Below are 25,393 nucleotides of genomic sequence, written 5' to 3'. Positions count from 1 at the left end.
TGCTATATTACCCAGAGTCCTCTGTCCATTTGGATCCACTTTGTTTGTCATCTTCAGTGCCTCAGTTGTGGCAATGTCAATGTTTGCAGGCACAACCACCAAGCTAATAGTTTCTTGTCTCTTTATGAATTTCTCAATGAGATCCTTGATCTATTCAACAAATGAAGCATAATATGTTTGAGACAAATAGTTTCCTATTTGCACATTATAATTGAAAAAAAAATGAAATTGAACTAAGCTTATTTCATTATCTTAGCATTTTATGGTTCTATCCAAGTGAAGAGATCTTTTGATATGTTTTGACATTAAAACACTGAGGTACTATAATCTATATTTACAGTTCAAGGTTATTCAGGGTTTCTAGATACAGGTGATACTTAGGCAGGGTTCCACACTGACCACTACCCTCAGTATATTTAGTCATACAGTGGTGCTTGAAAGTTTGTGAACCCTTTCGAATTTTCTATATTTCTGCATAAATATGACCTAAAACATCTTCAGATTTTCACACAAGTCCTAAGAGTAGATAAAGAGAACACAGTTAAACAAATAAGACAAAAATATTATACTTGGTCATTTATTTATTGAGGAAAATGATCCAATATTACATATCTATGAGTGGCAAAAGTATGTGAATCTTTGCTTTCAATATTTGGTGTGACCCCCTTGTGCAGCAATAACTGCAACTAAACGTTTCCGGTAACTGTTGATCAGTCCTGCACACCAGCTTGGAGGAATTTTAGCACATTCCTCCATACAGAACAGCTTCAACTCTGGGATGTTGGTGGGTTTCCTCACCTGAACTGCTTACTTCAGGTCCTTCCACAACATTTCGATTGGACTAAGGTCAGGACTTTGACTTGGCCATTCCAAAACATTAACTTTATTCTTCTTTAACCATTCTTTGGTGGAACGACTTGTGTGCTTAGGGTCATTGTCTTGCTACATGACCCACCTTCTCTTGAGATTCAGTTCATGGACAGATGTCCTGACGTTTTCCTTTAGAATTCGCACATATAATTCAGAATTCATTGTTCCATCAATGATGGCAAGCCATCCTGGCCCAGATGCAGCAAAACAGGCCAAAACCATGATACTACCACCACCATGTTTCACAGATGGGATAAGATTCTTATGCTGGAATGCAGTGTTCTCCTTTCTCCAAACATAACGCTTCTAATTTAAACCAAAAAGTTCTATTTTGGTTTCATCTGTCCACAAAACATTTCTTCTGGCTTGTCCACATTATCTTTAGCAAACTGCAGATGAGCAGCAGTGTTCTTTTTGGAGAGCAGTGGCTTTCTCCTTGCAACCCTGCCATGCACACCATTATTGTTCAGTGTTCTCCTGATGGTGGACTCATGAACATTAACATTAGCCAATGTGAGAGTGGCCTTCAGTTGCTTAGAAGTTACCCTGGAGTCCTTTCTGACCTTGCCGACTATTACACGTCTTGCTCTTGGAGTGATCTTTGTTGGTCGACCACTCCTGGGGAGGGTAACAATGGTCTTGAATTTCTTCTATTTGCACACAATCTGTCTGACTGTGGATTGGTCAAGTCCAAACTCTTTAGAGATGGTTTTGTAACCTTTTCCAGCCTGATGAGCATCAACAATGCTTTTTCTGAGGTCCTCAGAAATCTCCTTTTTTCATGCCATGATACACTTCCACAAACATGTGTTGTGAAGATCAGACTTTGATAGATCCCTGTTCTTTAAATAAAACAGAGTGCCCACTCACACCTGATTGTCATCCCATTGATTGAAAACACCTGACTCTAATTTCACCTTCAAATTAACTGCTAATCCTAGAGGTTCACATACTTTTGCCACTCACAGATATGTAATATTGGATCATTTTCCTCAATAAATAAATGACCAAATAAAATATTTTTGTCTTATTTGTTTAACTGGGTTCTCTTTATCTGCTTTTAGGACTTGTGTGAAAATCTGATGATGTTTTAGATCATATTTATGCAGAAATATCAAAAATTCTAAAGGGTTCACAAACTTTCAAGCACCACTGTATATTTAAAAAATAATAATTTAAAAAAGCCCTGCATTTTACTCAATTTTCCATTCTGAGAAAACAACACACCTGACATAAATCAGAAAGGAGAGAGAGAGAGAGAGAGAGAGAGAGAGAATAAGTATCAGAGCAAAGATATGACAACAAAATACGAAACTAGAGCAATGAAGAAGTACTTCCTTTCTGTTAAAATAAAAATGTAAAAATTGCATCAATCAGAAAAACTAAATTACAAGAAAAACTGGATTAAAACAAAGAATATAATTCACTTTTCTCAATTTTGTCTCACCTGCTTCTCAATGTCAAATGGCTGGTCACCTGTTGCGACCCTGGCAATGCCTGGCAGGTCAATAAGGGTGAGATCAGGAACTTCACTGGATTTGATCTCTAGAGAGATCATCTGCTGGCTGATTCCCTTCCCCTCTCCCGCCAAGACATTCTGAGCTATAGAGAACAGCACACCTTTTTATATTGTTCTGTGCAAGTGTGCAAACCTTCTCATTCAAGGTGTTACTTAAAAAAGTGAAATACAGACCATGTGAAATAGCATTCCCCACATCTGATGGCTTGTGGAGGATCTTTTTTTGGCCTTTGTATATTAGAGTTCCAGACCATATGACACCCTTTTCAACTCTGGTTAGTTTCAATACCAAAGGGCAGCGGGTCACAATACCTATAAATGAAATTGGAGTTATTTAGCATGAATACTTGAACAATCTTTGTGTCTGATTAATGAGAGAGAGAAAGATTTTTTTTTTTTTGTCTCACCTGTGCCTCTCGGCAAGGCCACCCCTGAAAGAGCCTCCAACACAGAGCTCTTTCCTGAACTCTGATCACCTATAACAGCAATGGCTGGCAAGTTCAGGTCCTTCTCTACTCCCAGAGACCTTAGCTTGTCCACAAGATCGATGTAGGGACGCACCCTGTCCTCATAGTGGTGGTTTAGGCTGTTACTCATTCCTTCAACTTCTACCTTTTTGGAGGCCTTCCGTGACATAGCAATAACTGGTAAACTACTGGTGAAACAAACAGTGTAAAAGAACCTTAAAAAAACACAGTGCATAACATCTAGATACCAGTCACACCAGGAGAGGCCGACGACCAACAAAAGCAATTAAAGGCACAAAGAAACCAGTTTTCAAACAAACCAGTACATAAAGGTGTGAACTACAGGAAAAGACTTGGCTTGAATAGAAACATTGCTTTGAACAGCAAGGTGATTTTTTTTCTTTTTGTTCTTTTTGTTTTGTTGTCATGGCTAAGTGCTAAAAATACAGTAAATAGCCCTATTCCACAACTGGAGTAATCCATATTATATCAAGAACTGTTCAACTAAGTAAAGAGAAATGACAGTCCATTATTACTTTAAGACATGAAATGTCTTTTAATTAATAAATATAAAGAAAAAAAACACCGAATTAGAAGGTGTGCCTTCTATCTATCTATCTATCTATCTATCTATCTATCTATGGCTCTCTACTTGCTCTTAAGCCTTTCATGAGGACATACTGCTGAAAAAATAAACATCATATTTTGAACATAAAAATTGTTTTCCACAGTGACCTGAACTATAAATTTAACAAAAATAATAAATAAAAGATAGTCTTTGTAGTGGTTCCTGTTAAAATGCTATGTATTTTTACCCTAATGTCACTCACATAACAGGACAGACGAGATCCCTAGCGGAAAACTACCGGGGTCTTTCTATAATCACAACACTGTCAAAGCTATTATCCATGGTTGTTGTCCAAAGAGTAAGGCCAGTTTATGAACACATCCTACTGCCTACGCAGTTCGGATTCAAAAGCAATCGACCCACCTGTGATGCAATCCGCATTGTATGACATATACTAGAGAAAGAACGTAACCCTTTGTTTGCTTTATCGACCTTAAGGCGGCGTATGACTGGGTACCATGTGATGCACTCTTTCGTGTCCTGGAGATCCGTCTTCGGTGCCCTAAACTGATCTCCATTCTTAAAGCTCTGTACACTGACACAATGGCCTGCATAAAAGGCGCCAACCACTATTTCAACACTTATATCGGGTGTCGCCAAGGTGCTCTTGAAAGTCCAAGCATATTCAATGTGTATATGGACTTTGTCATGAGATGTGCATACCATGAGATCAAAAGCCAATTCCCAGAGGCTGGAGCACGGATCGAGTTTGTTATGCCGAATGAAGTGTCTCCCCGAGAACTTCGCACTAAGACGTCATATGGTGTGACCAGAATATTAGAACTCATGTATGCTGACGATATTGCAATGTTCTCTGAGAACCTGGACAAGCTAAAAAAGATCTTAGAGATATATGACAACACTTTCTCGAGATTTGGTCTACAGATGTCATATAAGAAGACAGAGACAATGGCTTTTAATGTTGACAAAAGCATACAATCTAGAACAAGCCTACTGATGGTAAACAATGTAGAAATAAAGAATGTGAGGCAGTTCCGCTATCTTGGCCATCTCATTACCAACACTGGGAAGTCACTGACGTTTTTGCATCACAGGACTGCATCGGCATTTGAAAAATGGATTGAGCTGAAGCACATGCTGACTGACCACGAAATCCACCTCAACACTCGCATGAAGATCTTGACTACTTGTGTGCGGTCCTGCCTATTGTACAGCGTGCAGATGTGCGAACTATCAGGTGCTAAACTCCAGAAACTGAATGCTGTCTGGAATGGGTTCCTTCAAAAAATGATCACTGGGGGCTATGCAAGGAAAAACACACCACCCAAAGGCCAATGTAAGAAGGGAATTGACCCTGCATCCCTAGTTGACGGGAACTTGGATTGGGCCTTCAAGATCTCCAATACGAAGCTCCATCAAATTACCCATGTTAGGCTTTGGGACTATCTTGACCTCTAGAGGCCGCTATTATATCTTGTCATGTCATGTTTGTTTTGACAGCTGGGGGTTTGTGTTTTTGTGTTGACAGCCATGTGCTTCTTTGTTTTTCATGTGCCTTGTGCCCCACCTAGTCTTAATTGCCAATTATGACCTGGTCATGTGTTCTATTACTTTGGGTATTTATACTACCCCATTTTGTCTTTCTTGTCACTGAGTCTTTGTGTTGTTTTATGGTGAGTCACTTTTGTACTGCGTGCCTTAGCCCTTTGTCTTTGTTTTTGGTATGTTGCTCTTTTGGGACATTTTGACTATTTTTTGTTACTTGGAACTTTGCCTTTTGTATCTTCTGAGCATTTGGATTTTTGCTTTCTCTTCCTTGGTTTTGGATGTTTGAAGTCTTGGAACTTTGGGATGTTTTTTTTTTCTTGTATCTCCTGTTTGTTTGGATTTACCTTGGTGGATTTTGTTTTTTCACAAGCTGTGGATTTTTCTGGACTTCTGAGCTTGGGCAATAAACTTTATTGAACTGTAGTTTTGATCTCACTCCTCAGCACTTGAGTCATTCCTCCGCTCAGCCTAGTGGGTGTTTGCTGGGTTTCTACAACAGCGACCCGGGTTCAATCCCAAGCTCAACCTAACAGAAAGACTCAGTCATTACTGACTCAGCAGAGGCTTCTTCAGCTGTCTTTCAGAGGATAATGGCCGCTTTAACAAGCTTTGGGGCTACCATCGACACTCATGGACAAGCACTAGTAAGCCAACAAGAGACCCTTGCTCGCCATGATGCACTGCTTCAGCAAATTGGGAAGGCCCTTGCACGGCTGACTCCTCTGTCCTCATCTCCTGATCCTCCCTCTGCTCCTGCTCCACCATCTGCTCCAGTGCCTCCTGCCACACTCCCTCCTTCACCTCATGAACCCCACCTTCCTGCACCACAGAGGTATGACGGCAAGCACGGTGAGTGCCGGGAGTTCCTTACCCAGTGTCAACTCACCTTCGAGCTCCAGCCTACCACCTACACTACTGACCGTAGCAAGATTGCATATGTAATAACATTGTTAGCTGATAAGGCACAAGCTTGGGCAACAGCCATCTGGCAGAGACAGGGACCCGAGTGTTCCGATTTCAAGATGTTTACGGAGGAGATGCTTCATGTTTTCGATCAGTCGGACATCAGCAAGGATGCAGCCAGGAAACTCATGTCCACCCAGCAGGGAGGAAGTGTCGCAGACTACGCCATCTCGTTCCGGACGCTCGCAGCAGTCAGTGGATGGAATGAGACTGCCCTGGCTACAGCTTTCCACCATGGTCTGTCGGACTCCATCAAAGACGGTCTGGCCTCGATAGGTTGCCCAAGTGACCTTGAAACTCTGATCTCACATGCCATTCGCCTTGATAACAGGATTAGAGAGCGTAGCCAAGACCTGAGCTTCCCTTACCTCACTGCTTCAACCTGGAGTCCATCCACCTCATCCAGTGTTTGTCCGGAGCCCATTCAAGTTGGCCGTACTCGTCTCTCCGCATCTGAGAGGGAGCGCAGGAGGAGGGACAAGTGCTGCATCTACTGTGGCAAGCCTGGCCATTTCCGAGCGTCATGTCCCGAGCTCTTGGGGAAAAGAACCATCCCGTCCAGCCGAGGGAGGATTGTGATGGGGACTACCCTCTCTCCCGAACTTCCTGGCCAAGGAGTCTATATCCCTGTCTTCATCTCCTGGGGTGAGTCCGTCCACTCTTGCCAAGCATTGTTAGACTTCGGGGCTGCTGGAAATTTTTCACTTTGCCCGAAGAATCAATGTCCCTACTGTACCCCTTGAAGCTCCGTTGTCTGCGTCTGCTCTAGATGGCCAAGCTTTAGGTGATGGTAGAGTCACCCAAGTAACTTCTCCAGTTTTTCTCCAGTCTCAAGGTCACAGAGAAGAAATATCCCTGCACCTGATTCATTCACCAGAGTTCCCAGTGATTCTAGGCTTTCCTTGGCTCACCCGCCACAACCCTTGCATAGACTGGGCAACAAACCAGGTTGTGGAATGGGGCCCTACATGCCATGCCTCTTGTCTGCTCTCTAGTTCTCCTGTGTCTCCAGCCAAGCCCCCTGACCTCACCGAGTTATCTCAAGTTCCCACAGAGTACTGGGATTTGAGGGAAGTTTTTAGCAAGAGTAGGGCCGCCACTCTTCCTCCTCACTGTGCCTATGACTGTGCCATAGACTTGCTCCCCGGTGCTACCCCTCCTCGGGGCAGGCTGTTTTCCCTTTCTCAGCCAGAACGCAAGGCCATGGATGAGTACATCAAGGATGCCCTGGCCTCGGGATTCATCCACCCCTCCACCTCACCTGCTGGTGCAGGCTTCTTCTTTGTTGGCAAGAAGGATGGGGGACTGCGACCGTGTATTGACTACAGGGGCCTGAATAAGATCACAGTGCGCAACCGCTATCCCCTTCCGCTGATGTCCACCACATTCGACCTGCTCCAAGGTGCTACAGTCTTCACTAAGTTGGATTTACGAAATGCATACCACCTCTTCCGTATCTGACAGGGAGATGAATGGAAGACTGCCTTTAACACCCCATCGGGACATTATGAGTACCAAGTGATGCCCTTTGGACTTACCAATGCACCAGCAGTCTTTCAGGCCCTTATCAATGACGTCCTGAGGGAGATGATCAACAAATATGCTTTTGTTTACTTCGATGACATTTTAATATTCTCCAAGACCTTGCATGAGCACCGCCACCATGTCCGTCAGGTTCTTCAGAGGCTGCTAAAAAACAACCTGTTTGTGAAAGCCCAGAAATGTGAATTTCATGTCCCGGAGGTCTCCTTTCTGGGTTTTATTGTACGGACGGGACAACTTCAGATGGATCCAGCCAAGACCCTGGCCGTCCGGGACTGGCCCACTCCCAAGTCCGTGAAAGAAGTTCAGCGGTTTTTAGGATTTGCTAACTTCTACCGCAAGTTTGTCAGAAACTTCAGTTCGGTAGCAGCGCCCATATCTGACCTCACCAAAAGGACAGGTGGGTCTTTTGTCTGGTCTCCTCAGGCAGAGAGGGCTTTCAAGGACCTCAAGCACCGTTTCTGTACTGCACCCATTCTGGTCCTCCCTGACACACTGCAACCCTTCATTGTCGAGGTGGACGATTCGGACAGCGGCGTCGGTGCTGTCCTCTCTCAACGCTCGGATGGAAGGTTGCACCCCTGTGCATACTTCTCCCACCGTCTGAGTCCTGCGGAGTCCCGTTATGATGTGGGTGATCGAGAACTGCTTGCTGTCAAACTGGCCCTTGAGGAGTGGAGGCACTGGCTGGAGGGAGCTCAACATCCATTCCTGGTTTGGACAGACCACAAAAACCTGGAGTACCTCCAGCAAGCCAAGAGACTTAATCCTCGACAGGCTAGGTGGGCCTTGTTCTTCAGTCGGTTCGATTTCACCCTGTCGTACCGCCCCGGCTCGAAGAACACTAAACCTGACGCTCTTTCCAGACAGTTCTCTTCCACTAACAGGGAGAGTGAAGTTGGGCCTATTATCCCTGTGTCCCGAATTGTGGCCCCTGTCCGCTGGGGTGTTGAGGAGGCTGTCCGACTAGCTCAACGCCAGGACCCCAGTCCTGGGACGGGGCCACCTGGTCTCTTGTACATTCCACGTCAAGCCCGGGCCAAGGTTCTCCAGTGGGGTCATTCGTCCCCTCTCACTGCTCACCCGGGAGCTTGGAGGACCCTGGATTTCTTGAAGAGACACTTCTGGTGGCCAGGCATGGAGAAAGAAGTGAGGTCATTCATCCTGTCCTGTGAAGTGTGCACCAGAAGCAAGGATCCACAGCAGCATCCCCAGGGCCTCCTGCATCCTCTGCCCATTCCTCAGCGTCCCTGGTCTCATGTGGCGGTCGACTTCATCACGGGCCTTCCAGATTCACAAGGTAATGCTGTCATTCTAATTATACTCGACAGGTTCTCAAAGGCCTGTCGTTTCATACCTCTATGCAAGCTCCCTTCTGCCCTCGAGACTGCCAAACTAATGTTCACCCATGTCTTTCGAGTCTTCGGACTCCCACAGGACATCGTCTCCAACCGAGGGCCCCAGTTCTCCTCCTGAGTGTGGCGGGCGTTCTACAAGCTGATCGGGGCCACTGCCAGCCTCTCCTCTGGGTTCCATCCCCAGTCTAATGGCCAGACTGAAAGGCTCAACCAGGACCTGGAAACCACCCTGCGAGGCCTGGCGATGGACAACCCGACGTCGTGGAGCACCTGGTTGCCATGGGCAGAGTACGCCCATAACACCCTTCAGTCATCGGCCACCAGGTTGTCTCCATTCCAATGCCAATTCGGGTTCCAACCACCTTTGTTTCCTGAACAGGAGGAGGACGCTGGGGTGCCCTCGGTCAATCATTTTCTGAGATGGTGTCGTAAGACCTGGAACAAGGTCCAGAGGACTCTCATCCGTACTTCCAGGGCCAACCATACTCAGGCCAACCGCCATAGACGGCCTGCCCACAGTTTTCGCCCTGGACAGTGGGTTTGGTTGTCCGCCAAAGACCTTCCTCTATGGGTGGAGAACCGCAAACTTTCCCCTCATTATATTGGTCCCTTCAAGGTAGTGCGCAGAGTGAACCCTGTTGCCTACCGGCTCCAGTTGCCCCGGTCGCTGAAAATCAATCCCACATTCCACGTGTCCCTGTTGCGGCCAGTACTGTTGTCCCCTTATGCCCCTGCCCCTAGGACTCCCCCGCCTCCCCGCATCCTCCGTGGACAGACTGTGTTCACCATGCACCGCCTGCTGGACTCCCGCCGGGTCCGTGGCGGTCTCCAGTACCTAGTTGACTGGGAGGGCTATGGGCCTGAGGAGCGCTGTTGGGTCCCCGCTCAGGACATTTTAGACAAAGAACTTTGTCGGGACTTCCATATGGCCCATCCTGATCGCCCTGGGAACATCAGGAGACTCTCCTTGGGGGGGGTCCTGTTAGGCTTTGGGACTATGTTGGCCTCTAGAGGCCGCTATTATATCTTGTCATGTCATGTTTGTTTTGACAGCTGGGGGTTTGTGTTTTTGTGTTGACAGCCATGTGCTTCTTTGTTTTTCATGTGCCTTGTGCCCCACCTAGTCTTAATTGCCAATTATGACCTGGTCATGTGTTCTATTACTTTGGGTATTTATACTACCCCATTTTGTCTTTCTTGTCACTGAGTCTTTGTGTTGTTTTATGGTGAGTCACTTTTGTACTGCGTGCCTTAGCCCTTTGTCTTTGTTTTTGGTATGTTGCTCTTTTGGGACATTTTGACTATTTTTTGTTACTTGGAACTTTGCCTTTTGTATCTTCTGAGCGTTTGGATTTTTGCTTTCTCTTCCTTGGTTTTGGATTTTTGAACTCTTGGAACTTTGGGATGTTTTTTTTCTTGTATCTCCTGTTTGTTTGGATTTACCTTGGTGGATTTTGTTTTTTCACAAGCTGTGGATTTTTCTGGACTTCTGAGCTTGGGCAATAAACATTATTGAACTGTAGTTTTGATCTCACTCCTCTGCACTTGAGTCATTCCTCCGCTTAGCATAGTGGGTGTTTGCTGGGTTTCTACACCAGCGACCCAGGTTCAATCCCCAGCTCAACCTAACAACCCAATCGTGACCTATTGATGATTTTTGCCACATTCAGTATCTGAAGTATATAGCACACGTGCAGAATGGCTAACGACGCCATCCAGAAAGTTGTCTTGTTCGACAAGAGAAGGAACTGGAAGAAGGTTGAGGAACTGCTTGGGGTCGACAAACAGGCCCTAAAAACTATGATGAACAAACAAGACTTTGAGCGGATGGATGTTGGAGATGAGGTTCTCCTGCTCCAAGCAGCCGCGCCCCTAGGCCGATCTCGTGCCAAGAGGGAAATGATAATGATAATGAGACATAATTCAAAACACAAAATATAGGTTCAAAACATTTAATTCAATACTCTTTAACATTAAATGTTATACATTTTGATATCTTATAGCAATTCAAATCTTTACTTTTAGAAATGAGGCTACTTAAGTATACATTTCAATAGAAAAATGTTGTGGCAATTCAGTCCTTCAACTTTTCATCATGCTGCTAACTAAACCCTATCAGATTTGTTATTTAAATGATGAAGTACAGTTTCCTAAGCATGACTACAGGTATCTATCATTTAGTTGGTATCAATTTTTAAACAAAGAATTGATATGTTACCATGTGAAACATATTTCTAACATAACAAAAGTAAATGCAAAATCATCCTGTCTCATGTAACAGGACAGACAAATGCTTTTTTTAAAAACTCAAAACACACAAACAAACCATAAATTCACACCAACTTACACAGAAAAACTAAACAAACATCACAATCAACAAAGCTTTAAACTTGGAAACGAGAAATTCATTCTCAGAATTATTTGTTTTAAACATTCAAGTAACCTAGAGCAGAGGTCTTCAACAGGGGGGTCGCGGAGGTACTACAGGGGGGTCGTGAAATCGCACCGGATCACTCATATCAACAAAAATATTCCTGCCCTGTCCCCTGGCCTCCGTTAGCTAACTTAGCCTACCCACTGTAACCGGGTTAAACCCACATATTTGTTCTTACTGAAAAATAGATCGTTTTGTAATTCGACCAAACAAATCAGCAAGCACAGTAGCAATGCCATCCACCTCTGAAAAGAACGAAAACGCGACTGAAAGTGGCGAAGAAGTTGTTGCTGATGTCAGAGCTAAGGGTAAGCGCAAACAAGAAAAGACCCGAAAATACTCAGATAATTATATGAAGTTTGGCTTTACCTTCAAGGAGAGAGATGGCATTGAATTTCCAATGTGTGTCATTTGCTCCGCTGTTCTTTCAAACCAATCTATGAAGCCATCGAAGCTGCAGCGTCATTTGGAGACAACATACAGCCACTTAAAAGACAAACCCATTGAATACTTCCAAGCTAATCTTAAATCCCTCTGAGGTCAACAGACACTGATAAGAAAATCAGCCAAAGTTGGTGAGCTAGCTTTGAAATGCTCTTATCAAATGGCCCTGAGGATTGCCCAGAAGAAACAGCCATACACAGCTGGAGAGGACTTAATAATGCCTGTAGTAACCGACATGTGTCAAACAATGGATGGCAGCGATATTGACATAAATAAACTGAAAACTATCCCCATCTCTGATACAACCATAGCTCGTCGGATAGATGATATGGCAACAGATGTAAGGGCACAACTGCTTGAGAAACTCAGGATGGCAGATGCATTTGCACTGCAGTTGGATGAATCTACAGATGTGGCCAATGACGCCCAGCTCCTGGCGTTTGTACGCTTTGTAGATAATCAGGAAATGAAAGAGGAATTTTTGTTTTGCAAGTGCCTTCCTCAACGCACAACCAGTTCCGAAATTTTCAAAGTAATCGACAATTTCTTCAGAGAAAATGACATCCCATGGTCAAAATGTATTGCGCTGTGTATGGACGGTGCAAGAGCCATGGCCGGTTTAAAAAGCGGACTTATCGCGCTGGTTCGAGATGTATCTCCGCAAGTAATCTGGACCCACTGTATGTTACATAGGGAGTCACTTGTTGCCAAAGACATGAGCGCGGAGTTGGCAGAAGTCGTGGATGCTGTGGTGAAAGTGGTCAACTTAGTGAAGAAGAGCGCTTTGCAAACGCGCCTCTTCTCAAACCTCTGCGCTGCTGAGGGAGAACAACACACTGCGCTCCTATACTGTACCATTCCGAAGTGAGATGGCTTTCACGTGGAACAGTGTTGTCACGTGTGTTGGAATTGCGCAAATCCATTCGGGAGTTTTTACTTATGCAAAAGCGAACAGACCTGGCTGCACTTTTCAATGACAACGTTTGGCTCACCACGCTTGCCTACCTGGTTGACATTTTTGCTGAATTGAACAAACTGAACAGCTCGATGCAAGGCCGCAATACAGTTGCAATTCACCTCTATGACAAAATGGAAGGCTTTATCAAAAAAAATCAAATGATGGAGGGAGCGCATTGGACAGGAAACGTTTTCCATGTTTCCATCAGTTGATGAGCTGGGCGATTCTGCTGTGCTCTCACCCCCCATAATGCATGCAATTCTCGCGCATTTGGAGGCACTCGAGGGGCTGTTCAGGCGCTACTTCTCTGGAACGAGGAGGTCCCCGTGGCGTTGGTGTCGGTAGTTCCGGAGAAGGCGGAGCTGGGGCCGGAGGTCCAAAAAGGGTCATTGGCATCTCGCACCTCTCCGGTCCCCTGTGGAGACCACCTCTCCCCGACCCAACTCACGGAGGTCGCCCAATTGCAGACCGAGTTTTCGGATGTGTTCTCGCCCCTGCCCGGTCGCACCAACCTCATAGAACACCACATAGAGACGCCCCAGGGGGTGGTAGTGCGTAGTCGTCCTTATAGATTACCCGAACACAAAAAAAGGTGGTTCGGGAAGAACTTCAGGCCATGCTCGAAATGGGCATCGTCGAGGAGTCCCACAGTGACTGGAGCAGCCCGGTGGTCTTGGTTCCCAAGGCCGACGGCTCGGTCCGGTTCTGCGTGGACTATAGAAAAGTCAACGCGGTGTCTAAATTCGACGCGTACCCAATGCCTCGTATTGATGAGCTGCTCGATCGACTAGGCACGGCTCGCTTTTACTCGACACTGGATTTGATGAAGGGATATTGGCAGATCCCCTTGACTCCATTATCCCAGGAAAAAACTGCCTTTTCCACACCGTTCGGCTTACACCAGTTCGTCACACTTCCGTTTGGGCTGTTTGGGGCGCCCGCTACGTTTCAGCGGCTGATGGACCGGGTCCTCCGGCCCCACGCCACCTATGCGGCCACTTACTTAGACGACATCATTTATAGTAATGACTGGCAGCGGCACCTGCAACACCTGAGGGCCGTCCTTAGGTCGCTGAGGCGGGCGGGTCTCACAGCCAACCCGAAGAAGTGTGCGATTGGGTGGGTGGAAGTACAGTATCTGGGCTTCCACTTGGGTAATGGGCAGGTGCGTCCCCAAATTAATAAGACAGCAGCGATTGCAGCCTGCCCGAGGCCCAAGACCAAAAAGGGGGTGAGACAGTTCCTGGGGCTGGCTGGCTATTATCGTAAGTTTATACCTAATTATTCGGACGTCACCAGCCCGCTGACTGACCTCACTAAAAAGGGGGCGCCAGATCCGGTCCAGTGGACGGAGCAGTGCCAGTGGGCTTTCTCTGAGGTAAAGGCTGCACTGTGTGGGGGGCCACTTTTGCACTCCCCTGACTTCTCTCTCCCTTTTTTGTTACAGACGGATGCATCGGACAGAGGGCTGGGGGCCGTTTTGTTCCAGCAGGTGGGGGGAGAGGACCGCCCAGTGTTATACATCAGCCGAAAGCTGTCAGTGCGTGAGGGGCGCTACAGCACAATCGAGAAAGAGTGCCTGGCGATCAAGTGGGCGGTCCTCGCCCTCCGTTACTACCTGCTGGGGCGCTCTTTCACCCTCTGTTCGGACCACGCGCCCCTCCAGTGGCTCCACCGCATGAAGGATGCCAACGCGCGGATCACCCGTTGGTATCTGGCGCTCCAACCTTTCAACTTCAAGGTGGTCCACAGGCCGGGGGCGCAGATGGTTGTGGCGGACTTCCTCTCCCGTCGGGGGGGGAGTCGGCTGCGGGTCGGACGGGCGCCCAGCCTGAGTCGGGCGGTAGGGGTATGTGGCAGCGGGGGCGTGGTCAAGCACCGGTCTGTGACAGGAGGGCAGAGTTGGGGAAGGTAAGTGGCAGAATCGCTTCACCTGAGTGTAATTAACCTGTGTTTTGTGTGTGTTCTCCCCAGTAAACCGCGCCCTATTTAAGGAGGGAGAGTGAGAGCAGAGGGGAGCTTGCCGAGAGGAGAGTGTGTGTGAATCTCCGAGTGTTGCGTTTGAGAGTCCAACTGAAAAGTGCGGCAATAAAAACCTATATTTCATCCTGATCTCTGTCCTGCTGTCTTCTGTGCTCCACCCTCACGTTATACCCGCTACAGACACAAAATCACTCAGTCAGTTCTGGATCTCTTGTCAGAAAGACTTTCCACAATTGGCAGCAAAAGCTATGATGAGCCTTTTGCCCTTTGCAACTACATATCTTTGTGAAAGTGGATTTTCTTCTCTCACTTACCTGAAGAACAAATACAGGTCAAGGCTGCAGCCTGAGGCTGATCTGACCCTCTGCCTGACAACCTCCATCTACCCCAGGATAGATATGTTATGTGCAACTCATCAGGGTCAGACATCTCACTAATGTGGGAATTCACAGATGGCTTGGGGGTTCACTGTCCCCTTTTCATGTATGTTCACAGTTTAACTTGATGTGTTATGATCAAAGTTTAACTTGATTTGTGTTAATTGTTAATTATTTGAATAGCTCTGTATTTGTGCAAGATGTATGTGTAAATGGCAGAAGCACAGCCACTCTCTCCCTTGCACTTGTTTTTTGGTTGAATCAGTGAACGATCTTAATAGGCCTGTGTTATATGCAAGTTGTGTTTAAAAATGGCAGTAGCACATCCACCCTGTAGGGCCTATCTAGCCCATCTTTAAAATAAAAAACATGAAAATACAGTATTAACCTGTGTATTTTTCCTTGTATTGAATGTACCATAACAGAGTAGCAATGTTTATACAGTGGGGCAAAAAAGTTTTTAGTCAGTCACCAATTGTGCAAGTTCTCCCACTTAAAAAGATGAGAGAGGCCTGTAATTTTCATCATAGGTACACTTCAACAATGAGAGACAAAATGAGAAAAAAAAATCCAGAAAATCACACTGTCTGATTTTTAAAGAATTTATTTGCAAATTATGGTGGAAAATAAGTATTTGGTCAATAACAAAAGTTCATCTCAATACTTTGTTATATACCCTTTGTTGGCAATGACAGAGGTCAAACGTTTTCTGTAAGTCTTCACAAGGTTTTCACACACTGTTGCTGGTATTTTGGCCCATTCCTCCATGCAGATCTCCTCTAGAGCAGTGATGTTTTGGGGCTGTCGCTGAGCAACACGGACTTTCAACTCCCTCCAAAGATTTTCTATGGGGTTGAGATCTGGAGACTGGCTAGGCCACTCCAGGACCTTGAAATGCTTCTTACGAAGCCACTCCTTCATTGCCCGGGCGGTGTGTTTGGGATTATTGTCATGCTGAAAGACCCAGCCACGTTTCATCTTCAATGCTCTTGCTGATGGAAGGAGGTTTTCACTCAAAATCTCATGATACATGGCCCCATTCATTCTTTCCTTTACACGGATCAGTCGTCCTGGTCCCTTTGCAGAAAAACAGCCCCAAAGCATGATGTTTCCACCCCCATGCTTCACAGTAGGTATGGTGTTCTTTGGATGCAACTCAGCATTCTTTCTCCTCCAAACACGACAAGTTGAGTTTTTACCAAAAAGTTCTATTTTGGTTTCATCTGACCATATGACATTCTCCCAATCCTCTTCTGGATCATCCAAATGCTCTCTAGCAAACTTCAGTTGGGCCTGGACATGTACTGGCTTAAGCAGGGGGACACGTCTGGCACTGCAGGATTTGAGTCCCTGGCGACGTAGTGTGTTACTGATGGTAGCCTTTGTTACTTTGGTCCCAACTCTCTGCAGGTCATTCACTAGGTCCCCCTGTGTGGTTCTGGGATTTTTGTTCACCGTTCTTGTGATCAATTTGACCCCATGGGGTGAGATCTTGCGTGGAGCCCCAGATCGAGGGAGATTATCAGTGGTCTTGTATGTCTTCCATTTTCTAATAATTGCTCCCACAGTTGATTTCTTCACACCAAGCTGCTTACCTATTGCAGATTCAATCTTCCTAGCCTGGTGCAGGTCTACAATTTTGTTTCTGGTGTCCTTTGACAGCTCTTTGGTCTTGGCCATAGTGGAGTTTGGAGTGTGACTGTTTGAGGTTGTGGACAGGTGTCTTTTATACTGATAACGAGTTCAAACAGGTGCCATTAATACAGGTAACGAGTGGAGGACAGAGGAGCCTCTTAAAGAAGAAGTTACAGGTCTGTGAGAGCCAGAAATCTTGCTTGTTTGTAGGTGACCAAATACTTATTTTACCGAGGAATTTACCAATTAATTCATTAAAAATCCTACAATGTGATTTCCTGGATTCTTTCCACCCATTCTGTCTCTCATAGTTGAAGTGTACCTATGATGAAAATTACAGGCCTCTCTCATCTTTTTAAGTGGGAGAACTTGCACAATTGGTGGCTGACTAAATACTTTTTTGCCCCACTGTACATGACACTAAGCTCAATTTAATGTAAAACACAATTCTATGCCGTGTATATATAGTAGGGGGTCCCAGGCCCAGTTCGCCATCTGTTTGGGGGTCCCTGGCCTGAAAAACGTTGAAGACCCCTGACCTAGAGCGATATTAGATCTTATTCAAATTTTTCAATCTCTCGCAAAATCTGATATTTTATTCAGTAGTAATAAAAAATAATCAGCAGTGGAAAATAAGACAGTAAAAACATGAAACACAAACTTAAAAAGCGATTCGGATATTCCCTCCATTCACGTAACTCGGACCGAAAGTTCTATGTTTGTCCATGTTACGTTATGAGTCCGTAACTGTCTGTCCAATCGGCCATATTTCTAAAAATAACTCTAGGAACCCCCCATTCTCAGTGTCAGAAATGTGCTATAAACACAAATATAGTAAGGTTTCCGTGCATATTTGATAAATAAATATTGTCATTGATTACATAAATGTGAATTTACAACGAAAACATGCCAAATAAATATGATTCATGTAACTTACCTTGCTCACGTAAAATTGAGACCGACATACTTCTTTGCATCAGAACACGCGAAACTAAACAGTTTCCGGAAATTCTGGGAATCTTTAAACAAAGACCCGGAAATGACGTTTTGACATGCGCAGTTTTATTTCTATGGGGTGTTCCCAAACGTTATTAGGTCAAATCTAGTTTCATTACGTGAGTAAAGAAAAATTGACAGACGCTTGACGATTGAGAAAGAAACTTCAAAAATTCCCGTTTTTGTAAGAATGATGCTCATAATAATTACTACGTTGAATGAAAACCCAAATTTACGGGTTTTAGTTATCTCTTGCCATTTTCTTTGACAATTTGCAGAGTAATTGTTTACATAGTAAAATAGTAACATTGGACAGACGGTTACGTTAAAAATACGAGTTTTTTCAAACGGTGATAAATTGCTTGCGTCACCTTTTCTGTTTGATTTAAATGCACAATATCATATAATAATACTAATGTTATGCCAGTCTGTCATCTGCAACTTTAAATATCAGGATTAAAGCAAGTAAAAAAGTGAAAAAATTGACTACCCATTGTTCATGTTCAAATTAAGCCCCTTGAATTTAGACTGATCTTGCTATACCGCCCTTAGTCACAAATCCAAGGCCAAGGTTCTTTATCACTGATGTTTCTTTATTGCTCTGACAAACACAGACACCAAAACACCGTAGAACTAGACAGAAATAAATAACATACATACAGCAATCAATCCTACGTTCATAAACACAATCTTAAATGCTATAAAAAATAATAAAATATACATAACATACCACTTTTGCCTGCTTGCAGACTAAGAGGGATATTACGGCTGACCTTGTTATCCTTATCGAGTAACTCACTCTTCAAACTTACTTCAAACCACGCTACAAAACTGACGAACGTCCATTCATTCATACACGCTCAACAGGAAGTAGCAGGTCATGTGCAATCGTGCATGATGGGAAAGTTCAAAACATCTTACATTCATATACAAAATAATTTACACATTTTAATGCACAGTCATAATCAACATCATAAAAACTACAATACTTAAATCTATAAAATAATTAGCTACGATTTACTACCACAATTGTACAAATCTGCTCAAGACACCACCAAGTGGAAAAAATACTCAAAACCTTTGCGACTACAATTACACTTGCATTTAAAGTAAAGTTTCATCATAAATAATAAACTACCACACATGAAATTGTTTATTTTATCTCTTTAATATGTACAGATAACAACTTGCATATTTTTTCCTTCAAAATATAGCAATAATGCTCTTGTAAGAGCCTAGAATATAAACTGGTAGGAAAAGTCAGTAGAGCAAATAGACACACACACACACACACACACACACTCGTGTGTGTGTGTGTGTGTGTGTGTGTAAAATACAGTGTCTTGCAAAAGTATTCATCCCCCTTTCTGTTTGTCCTGTTTTGTCGTATTACAAGCTGGAATTAAAATGGATTTTTGGAGGGTTAGCACCGTTTCATTTACACACTGTGCCTACCACTTTAAAGGTGAAAATTGTTGTTTTATTGTGACATAAACAATAATTAAGATGAAAAAAAAACAGAAATCTGGAGTGTGCATAGGGGTCATTCCATGTCAATTCACACACCCTCCCCAGTGACACCTCTTCAATTTGCCTGATATTTATTTTATTAGTGCCTTATGATGTCAAAAGAAAGAATCCAAAATTTTAGCTTCCTAGCTGGAACGTTTTTTGAATTTTGGCCCTTCAAAGTTTGGGTGCCACGCCCACTTTTGGGGTCCGGGAATTGTACACTTAATTTGCAAGCATTTTTGGAGGCCCATATCTTTTGTTCTAAGGGGGATATAGACCTGTAAATTGCTATATCTATGTATTCTGGCCCTGTCTATCAGATTCTGCATCTAAAAATAGCACAGGTTTACTAACTTTAGAGATATTAACCCCTTAAAAGTGAATTTTTTTAATGACACAAATTTTTTTTTTGACATTTCAGGGGTCCATATCTTGGAAAGTTTTTGTGTTGATAGGGTTTAAACTGATTTATCATCATATTTGGGAACTCTACTGTGTACTTAGAGAGTTTCAAGGCACTCAGAGCTTTGGTGGGGGTACAGGAGGGCCCCAAATATGGCTTCGGGACAAAATTACCATTTGGTACGTTCTACTTCAGGCCATTAGTTGGCCATGTGGGCACATGATGACTGGAATGAGCCTTTAACCCTATCAACAGACACCTTTTATCAAACTTTTAAGCCAATAAAAACTTTGATTATCCAACTCCTTCAATATAAACTAAGCATTTGTATATGGTACTGTTTTTGCATATTTTCTGAAAAATCCGAAAAGTAGGTCAAAGCAAGGCAAGGCAAGTTTATTTATATAGCACATTTCATACACAGTGGCAGTTCAATGTGCTTTAAAGAAGTAAAAGCAAAACAGTAAACAATAGAAAATAAAATTACATTAAATAAAGGGGGAAGAAGAGAGAAAGTTCATTAAAAACAGCAGAATAAAATGGAACTAGACCGGACAATTCCCCTGGGGAAATTGTGAGAGGATGCAGTGCGCGAAGCAATTAGGTCACGCATGTTCGCTGGCCGTGAATGTGTGACCTGCTATGAAGCTACAATGCCATGATTTATGTGTGTGCTTGAGACAGCAGCCCCCCCTCTCTCTGCTCCCTCACTGGCCCCAGTCGGCATGGCGACGGGCCTGAGCAGGAGCGTTAAGACACACAAGATTTTGTCAGGTGTCTGCTGTTTTTTGCTCAGGAGCAGGCCTCGAACAACAAATAACTCGACAACGAAAGCAGCTATTCACAAAGTTCTTTCACAGTGAGTGCTAGAAGGGTCTCCTGAATACACTGATGTAATTTTTTGTCTGTAGTGTTAAAAATGAGGACACTAGAGCGAGTTAAATATGAGTGACTTTTCTGTCACGTTTATAATGGGTGTCAACGAGGCCTCTCGGCTGCACTCTCCTCAGTTTGAGGCTTCTCATTCAAAAACTGTAAATCCTATCATTTAGGTACACACATTGTGTGAATCAGGACAAGTTTTACTACTACTTTTGAGAAATTTATCTCTGTAGAGTGAAATTTGTGGCTGAAACCACAGTTTAAGCGAGAAAGTTTGAGCTATTTTTTCAAGCTCTCTACACTCTAAGTAGAGCCCTGCACTCCCGCGGGAGTCCCGCGGGACTCGCGGGACCCGCCGCAAAGCAGTGCGGCGCGGGACAAATTTTGAAAGCTCATTGCGGGCGCGGGCGGGACCGGAAGTGCACATATGCGCTCGCGGGCGGGAGCGGGAGTACACATATGCGGCGCGGGCAGGAGCAGTGATAAGCTGCAGTCCCGCTAACTAAAATTTATAAATTATTAATTTGTGTCTATCATATATAATTTGTGCTGGATATTTTATTTGGCATTAATAAAAACATTTTAAGATGCCTAAATTTACAGAGAGAGTCAGATTGCCAGATTGAGTGAGGAATAGCATCTTAAATTTGCCATTGATCACCCTAACGGGAAATCCTTTGATCACTCTAATAACTCGCAGTTCACACCCAGCTAGCAAAAGAAGCGTGAATGAAGTGATTTACTGCTTGAGTTACATATTGAGTTATGTAGTGTATCTAACAATAATTAGTGCTGTCAAGCAATTAAAATACTTAATCGCGAAACGCACATTTTAATCACATGAGAAGCCATTGTAATTCTCTGATTAGCATAAAAACGTGAATGGGCTTGCTTTGTACCAATGGTGGGTGTTTTTTTTTTTTATTGCAAAGCAGAGCTAGTAAGAGAAGTGAATTGATTTACTACTTGCGTTAGTCTACAATTTTAGTCAGAGAGACAGATTACACAGTGACGGTAGGCTTGACTCAATGCTATCCCAGAAATCCTTCCTGTAATATGCAAATTTGGCTGTCCAATCAGAGGCGGCTAAATTTGCATATTACAGGAAGGATTTCTGGGATAGCATTGAGTCAAGCCTACCGTCACTGTGTAATCTGTCTCTCTGATTAAAGTTGTAGACTAACTCAACAAGTAAATCAATTCACTTCTCTTACTAGCTCTGCTTTGCAATAAAAAAAAAAAAAAAAACACGAAACACACCATTAGTACAAAACAAGCCCATTCACTTTTTTATGCTGATCAGAGAATTACAATGGTTTCTCATGTGATAAAAATGTGTGATTTGCGATTAAATATTTTAATTGCTTGGCAGCACTAATTATTATTAGAGACACTACATGCTGAATTCAGAAAGAAGGTAAATAATAACGAACGTGAGCTGTAGATATTTATGCTCAAATCCACTCAAAGTAGGGGGCGGGGCACCATCACGCTGTGTCAAGACAAGAACTTTCTTGAGAAATAACGCGAACATCTGCATCGGGCGGGAGCGGGACAAAATATGGCAGGCGCAGGCGGGAACGGGACTGAAAATCATAATTCTTTGCGGGCGCGGGCGGGAGCGGGACTGAAAAATCCGACCCGCACAGACCTCTAACTCTAAGTAAACGAGCTGCACTGGTGTGTAACGCAATAGACACCCATTCAAAAGCCGGATTTTCTCCCGGAACCCACATGGCGTTTGAGCCGGGACTGATCCGAAAGTGTAGAACCTAGCAGAAAAGTTGAATGCCAGATCCACAGAGGAGAAGTTTTCCTACGTTTTAGAGTTTGAATCACGTCTCTAGCTGAAAGCATGCCAGAGCAGCGGATGTTTGAAAAAGTGCTTTTTTTTTCAATTAATTCCATAGAAATGAATGGGGTTTTTTTGGGCGATTTTTTCGCGACTACGTCGCGAAAAAATCGTATTCTGTAGAGAAAAGTAATAGCATAGTGAGTCCGATCGAGCCGCACATTTTGATATATTGTTTGTCTGTGTGCGACGTACGGTTATTGAGTTATTCGAAATCGAAATTTGCGTAGGAATAATAAATATAAGAAAAAATATAAGAAGAAGAAGAAGAAGAAACACGTAGAAGAACAATAGTTGCAATGCTTTGCATTGCAACCTAATAAAAGTTAAGTAAAGTTTAAAACATGTAAAAATGATGATATTTATCAGTTAGCAGAAAACATCTGAAAACAGCTTGGTCTTTAGTCTAGATTTGAAGCTGCCAACAGCAGGAGCATTTTTGATGTCCTCTGGGAGTTGGTTCCATAGCTGTACTGCATAATAGCTAAAAGCTGCTTCACCACACTTTGTTTTAACAACAGGTTTTACCAGTAAATTTTGCTGCTGCGATCTGGTAGATCTGATTGGGTTAGGCCGCTGCAACATATCAGAGAGGTAATTGGGCCCTGTACCGTTTAGAGATTTGTACACCAGCAGCAATGCTTTAAAGTCAATTCTGTAGCTTACTGGAAGCCAGTGAAGGGACCTTAGAATTGGAATAATGTGCTCTGTTCTTTTTGTTCGTGCGAGAACCCTAGCCGCTGCATTTTGAACCAGCTGAAGTCGTTTGATGGTCTTTTTTGGCAGGCCTGTGAAAAGGCCATTGCAGTAATCAACCCTACTAGAGATGAAGGCATGTATAAGTTTTTCCAGATAATTTTTTTGACACAAGTCCTCTTAGTTTGGAAATGTTTTTAGGTGATAAAATGACGATTTAGTGATTGCTTTCATGTGACTGTCAAAGTTTAGCTCGCTGTCAATGAAAACACCAAGATTTTTAACCATATCAGGTTATTAACCAGGTCAGCTATTGTTTTAACTGCCACTTCAAATCAAAAGGTACTAAAACACATTCAAATTATAAAATAGTAAGATTAAAACAAGGATAATATCACTGAACACATATATTTGAATATATAAACTGACAGTTTACATTTATTAACCCTTTGCACACTGTACACACACACGTAACTTAAACTACACTTACTTAAGAATAAATTAGTCATGTGATCAGATCAGACAATTTTAATGAGGCATGGACGCCATTTACTGCTGTAAAATACATGTAGGCACAATACAAAACGATTCAATTCAATATAAAACCATAACCAGGCTTGCTGACTGACACTGACAGTTAAGCATGAATGTACTTTGGAAGAAGCATCTCAATTCTTTCTACATCAACCGCAACAAGTTTATAATGCCGAGCACTACGACCTTGAATCTCTGGCGCATTTACACGACATATAACGTCTTGAAATGGCACCCAGCCTAGAATATACAACTTTATGGCAGTCATCATTTAGTGACAAACCAATCTTGCAAGTACTTTGTTCCATCTTCCATGAGCAGGGGATTTTTTGGTTAACAAACTGACACCGAATATTGGTGTCTTCCCCTCCCGACAATGACCTTATTGAAACAATCCTCTTTTCTCTGTGAATTCAGTTTAGATATTTATAAGCAAGCAAATACTCAGCTTGGGAGCCTTTGTGTGATGTCACAGTTTGTTACTAATTAATTTTACTTTGTATACAAAATAATTGTTACAAAAGTGAAACATTTGTTTACAGATATCTCTTTGATTTTTTTAATGCTAACTGTTCATGAAAATACCAGTGGGTTTGAGCCATATGCTCAAGACTTTGATATTGAAACAACCAATAATTGTAAGTAATGAACACATAGCATAAAACTGTTAACATTTAGATGTCTTTATGATCAATACTTTAAAAACAATTGTATAGAAGAAAGGTATGTATCAAAAATATATAGAGTTCCTCATGAATACCCATGCCCCCTTCATGTTTATAATGATTATAATAAAATTATATATATATATGTATGCCAGGAATGAGCGAGAAATAGACTCGCTGATCCACACCACCCGGATCTACAGCGATGACATAGGGATGTCATTCGGATTGGATAAGTGTGGCCGGATGGTCTCAAAGAGAGGCAAGATGATCCGGACTGAGGGGATTGACCTACCAGAGGGCAACATAGGTGATATCCAAGACAGCTACAAGTACCTTGGCATCCCACAGGCTAATGGAAACCATGAAGAGGCCACAAGGAAGTCAATCACAGCCAAATACCTCCAGAGAGTAAGGCAGGTCCTGAAAAGTCAGCTGAATGGTAAGAACAAGGTCCGAGCCATCAACATGTACGCACTACCAGTCATCAGATACCACGCTGGTATCATAAACTGGCCAAAGGAGGAGATAGAAGCCACAGATATCAAGACTAGAAAGCTCCTCACCATGCATGGAGGGTTCCACTCCAAGTCCAGCACCCTGAGACTATACACTAAGCGGAAAGAGGGAGGCCGAGGGCTAGTGAGCATCAAGACCACGGTCCAGGATGAAACATCGAAAATCTGAGAATACATCAGAAAGATGGCCCCAAAGGATGAACTGCTAAGTGAATGTCTCAGGCAGCAGAACCATGATGAGAGTGCAGAGGAGGAGGAGGAACAGACAACCTGGAGAGACAAACCCCTACATGGCATGTACCACCGTCAGATAGAGGAAGTGGCTGATATCAAGAAATCCTACCAGTGGCTGGATAATGCAGGACTGACAGACAGCACAGAGGCACTAATCATGGCAGCACAAGAACAGGCCATAAGCACAAGAGCCATAAAGGCCAGGATCTACCAGAGTAGATCAGACCCAAGATGCAGACTGTGCAAAGAAACCCCTGAAACAGTCCAGCACATAGTAGCAGGGTGTAAGATGCTAGCTGGATCAGCGTACATGGAGAGGCACAACCAAGTGGCTGGGATAGTATACAGGAACATCTGCAACCAGTATGGAATAGAAGTACCCAAGTCCCAATGGGCCATACCACAGAAAGTGGC

General features: G+C 43.6%; 1 protein-coding gene across 2 annotated transcripts in view; it reads right to left on the bottom strand.

Moving 5' to 3' along the window:
• The window catches only part of mxe (myxovirus (influenza virus) resistance E), a 45,347-nt gene that overhangs the window by 8,983 nt on the left and 10,971 nt on the right, over nucleotides 1-25,393 (bottom strand). The window contains exons 2-5 of one of the 2 annotated variants that reach the window (XM_060929478.1): nucleotides 2,797-3,044; nucleotides 2,564-2,701; nucleotides 2,318-2,472; nucleotides 12-150 (exon numbers count right to left, since the gene is read on the bottom strand). In XM_060929478.1, the coding sequence (XP_060785461.1) occupies nucleotides 12-150; nucleotides 2,318-2,472; nucleotides 2,564-2,701; nucleotides 2,797-3,025 (661 nt within the window). In that variant the 5' untranslated portion in view covers nucleotides 3,026-3,044. The remainder of the gene's footprint in view (nucleotides 1-11; nucleotides 151-2,317; nucleotides 2,473-2,563; nucleotides 2,702-2,796; nucleotides 3,045-25,393) is intronic. The other variant, XM_060929479.1, reaches the window with a different exon arrangement.

The sequence above is a fragment of the Neoarius graeffei genome, chromosome 9, assembly GCF_027579695.1.
Source record: "Neoarius graeffei isolate fNeoGra1 chromosome 9, fNeoGra1.pri, whole genome shotgun sequence".
NCBI classification, from domain to species: domain Eukaryota; kingdom Metazoa; phylum Chordata; class Actinopteri; order Siluriformes; family Ariidae; genus Neoarius; species Neoarius graeffei.
The sequence above is the reverse complement of the archived record's forward strand: the minus strand, read 5'-3'. Positions and strand labels throughout refer to the sequence as shown.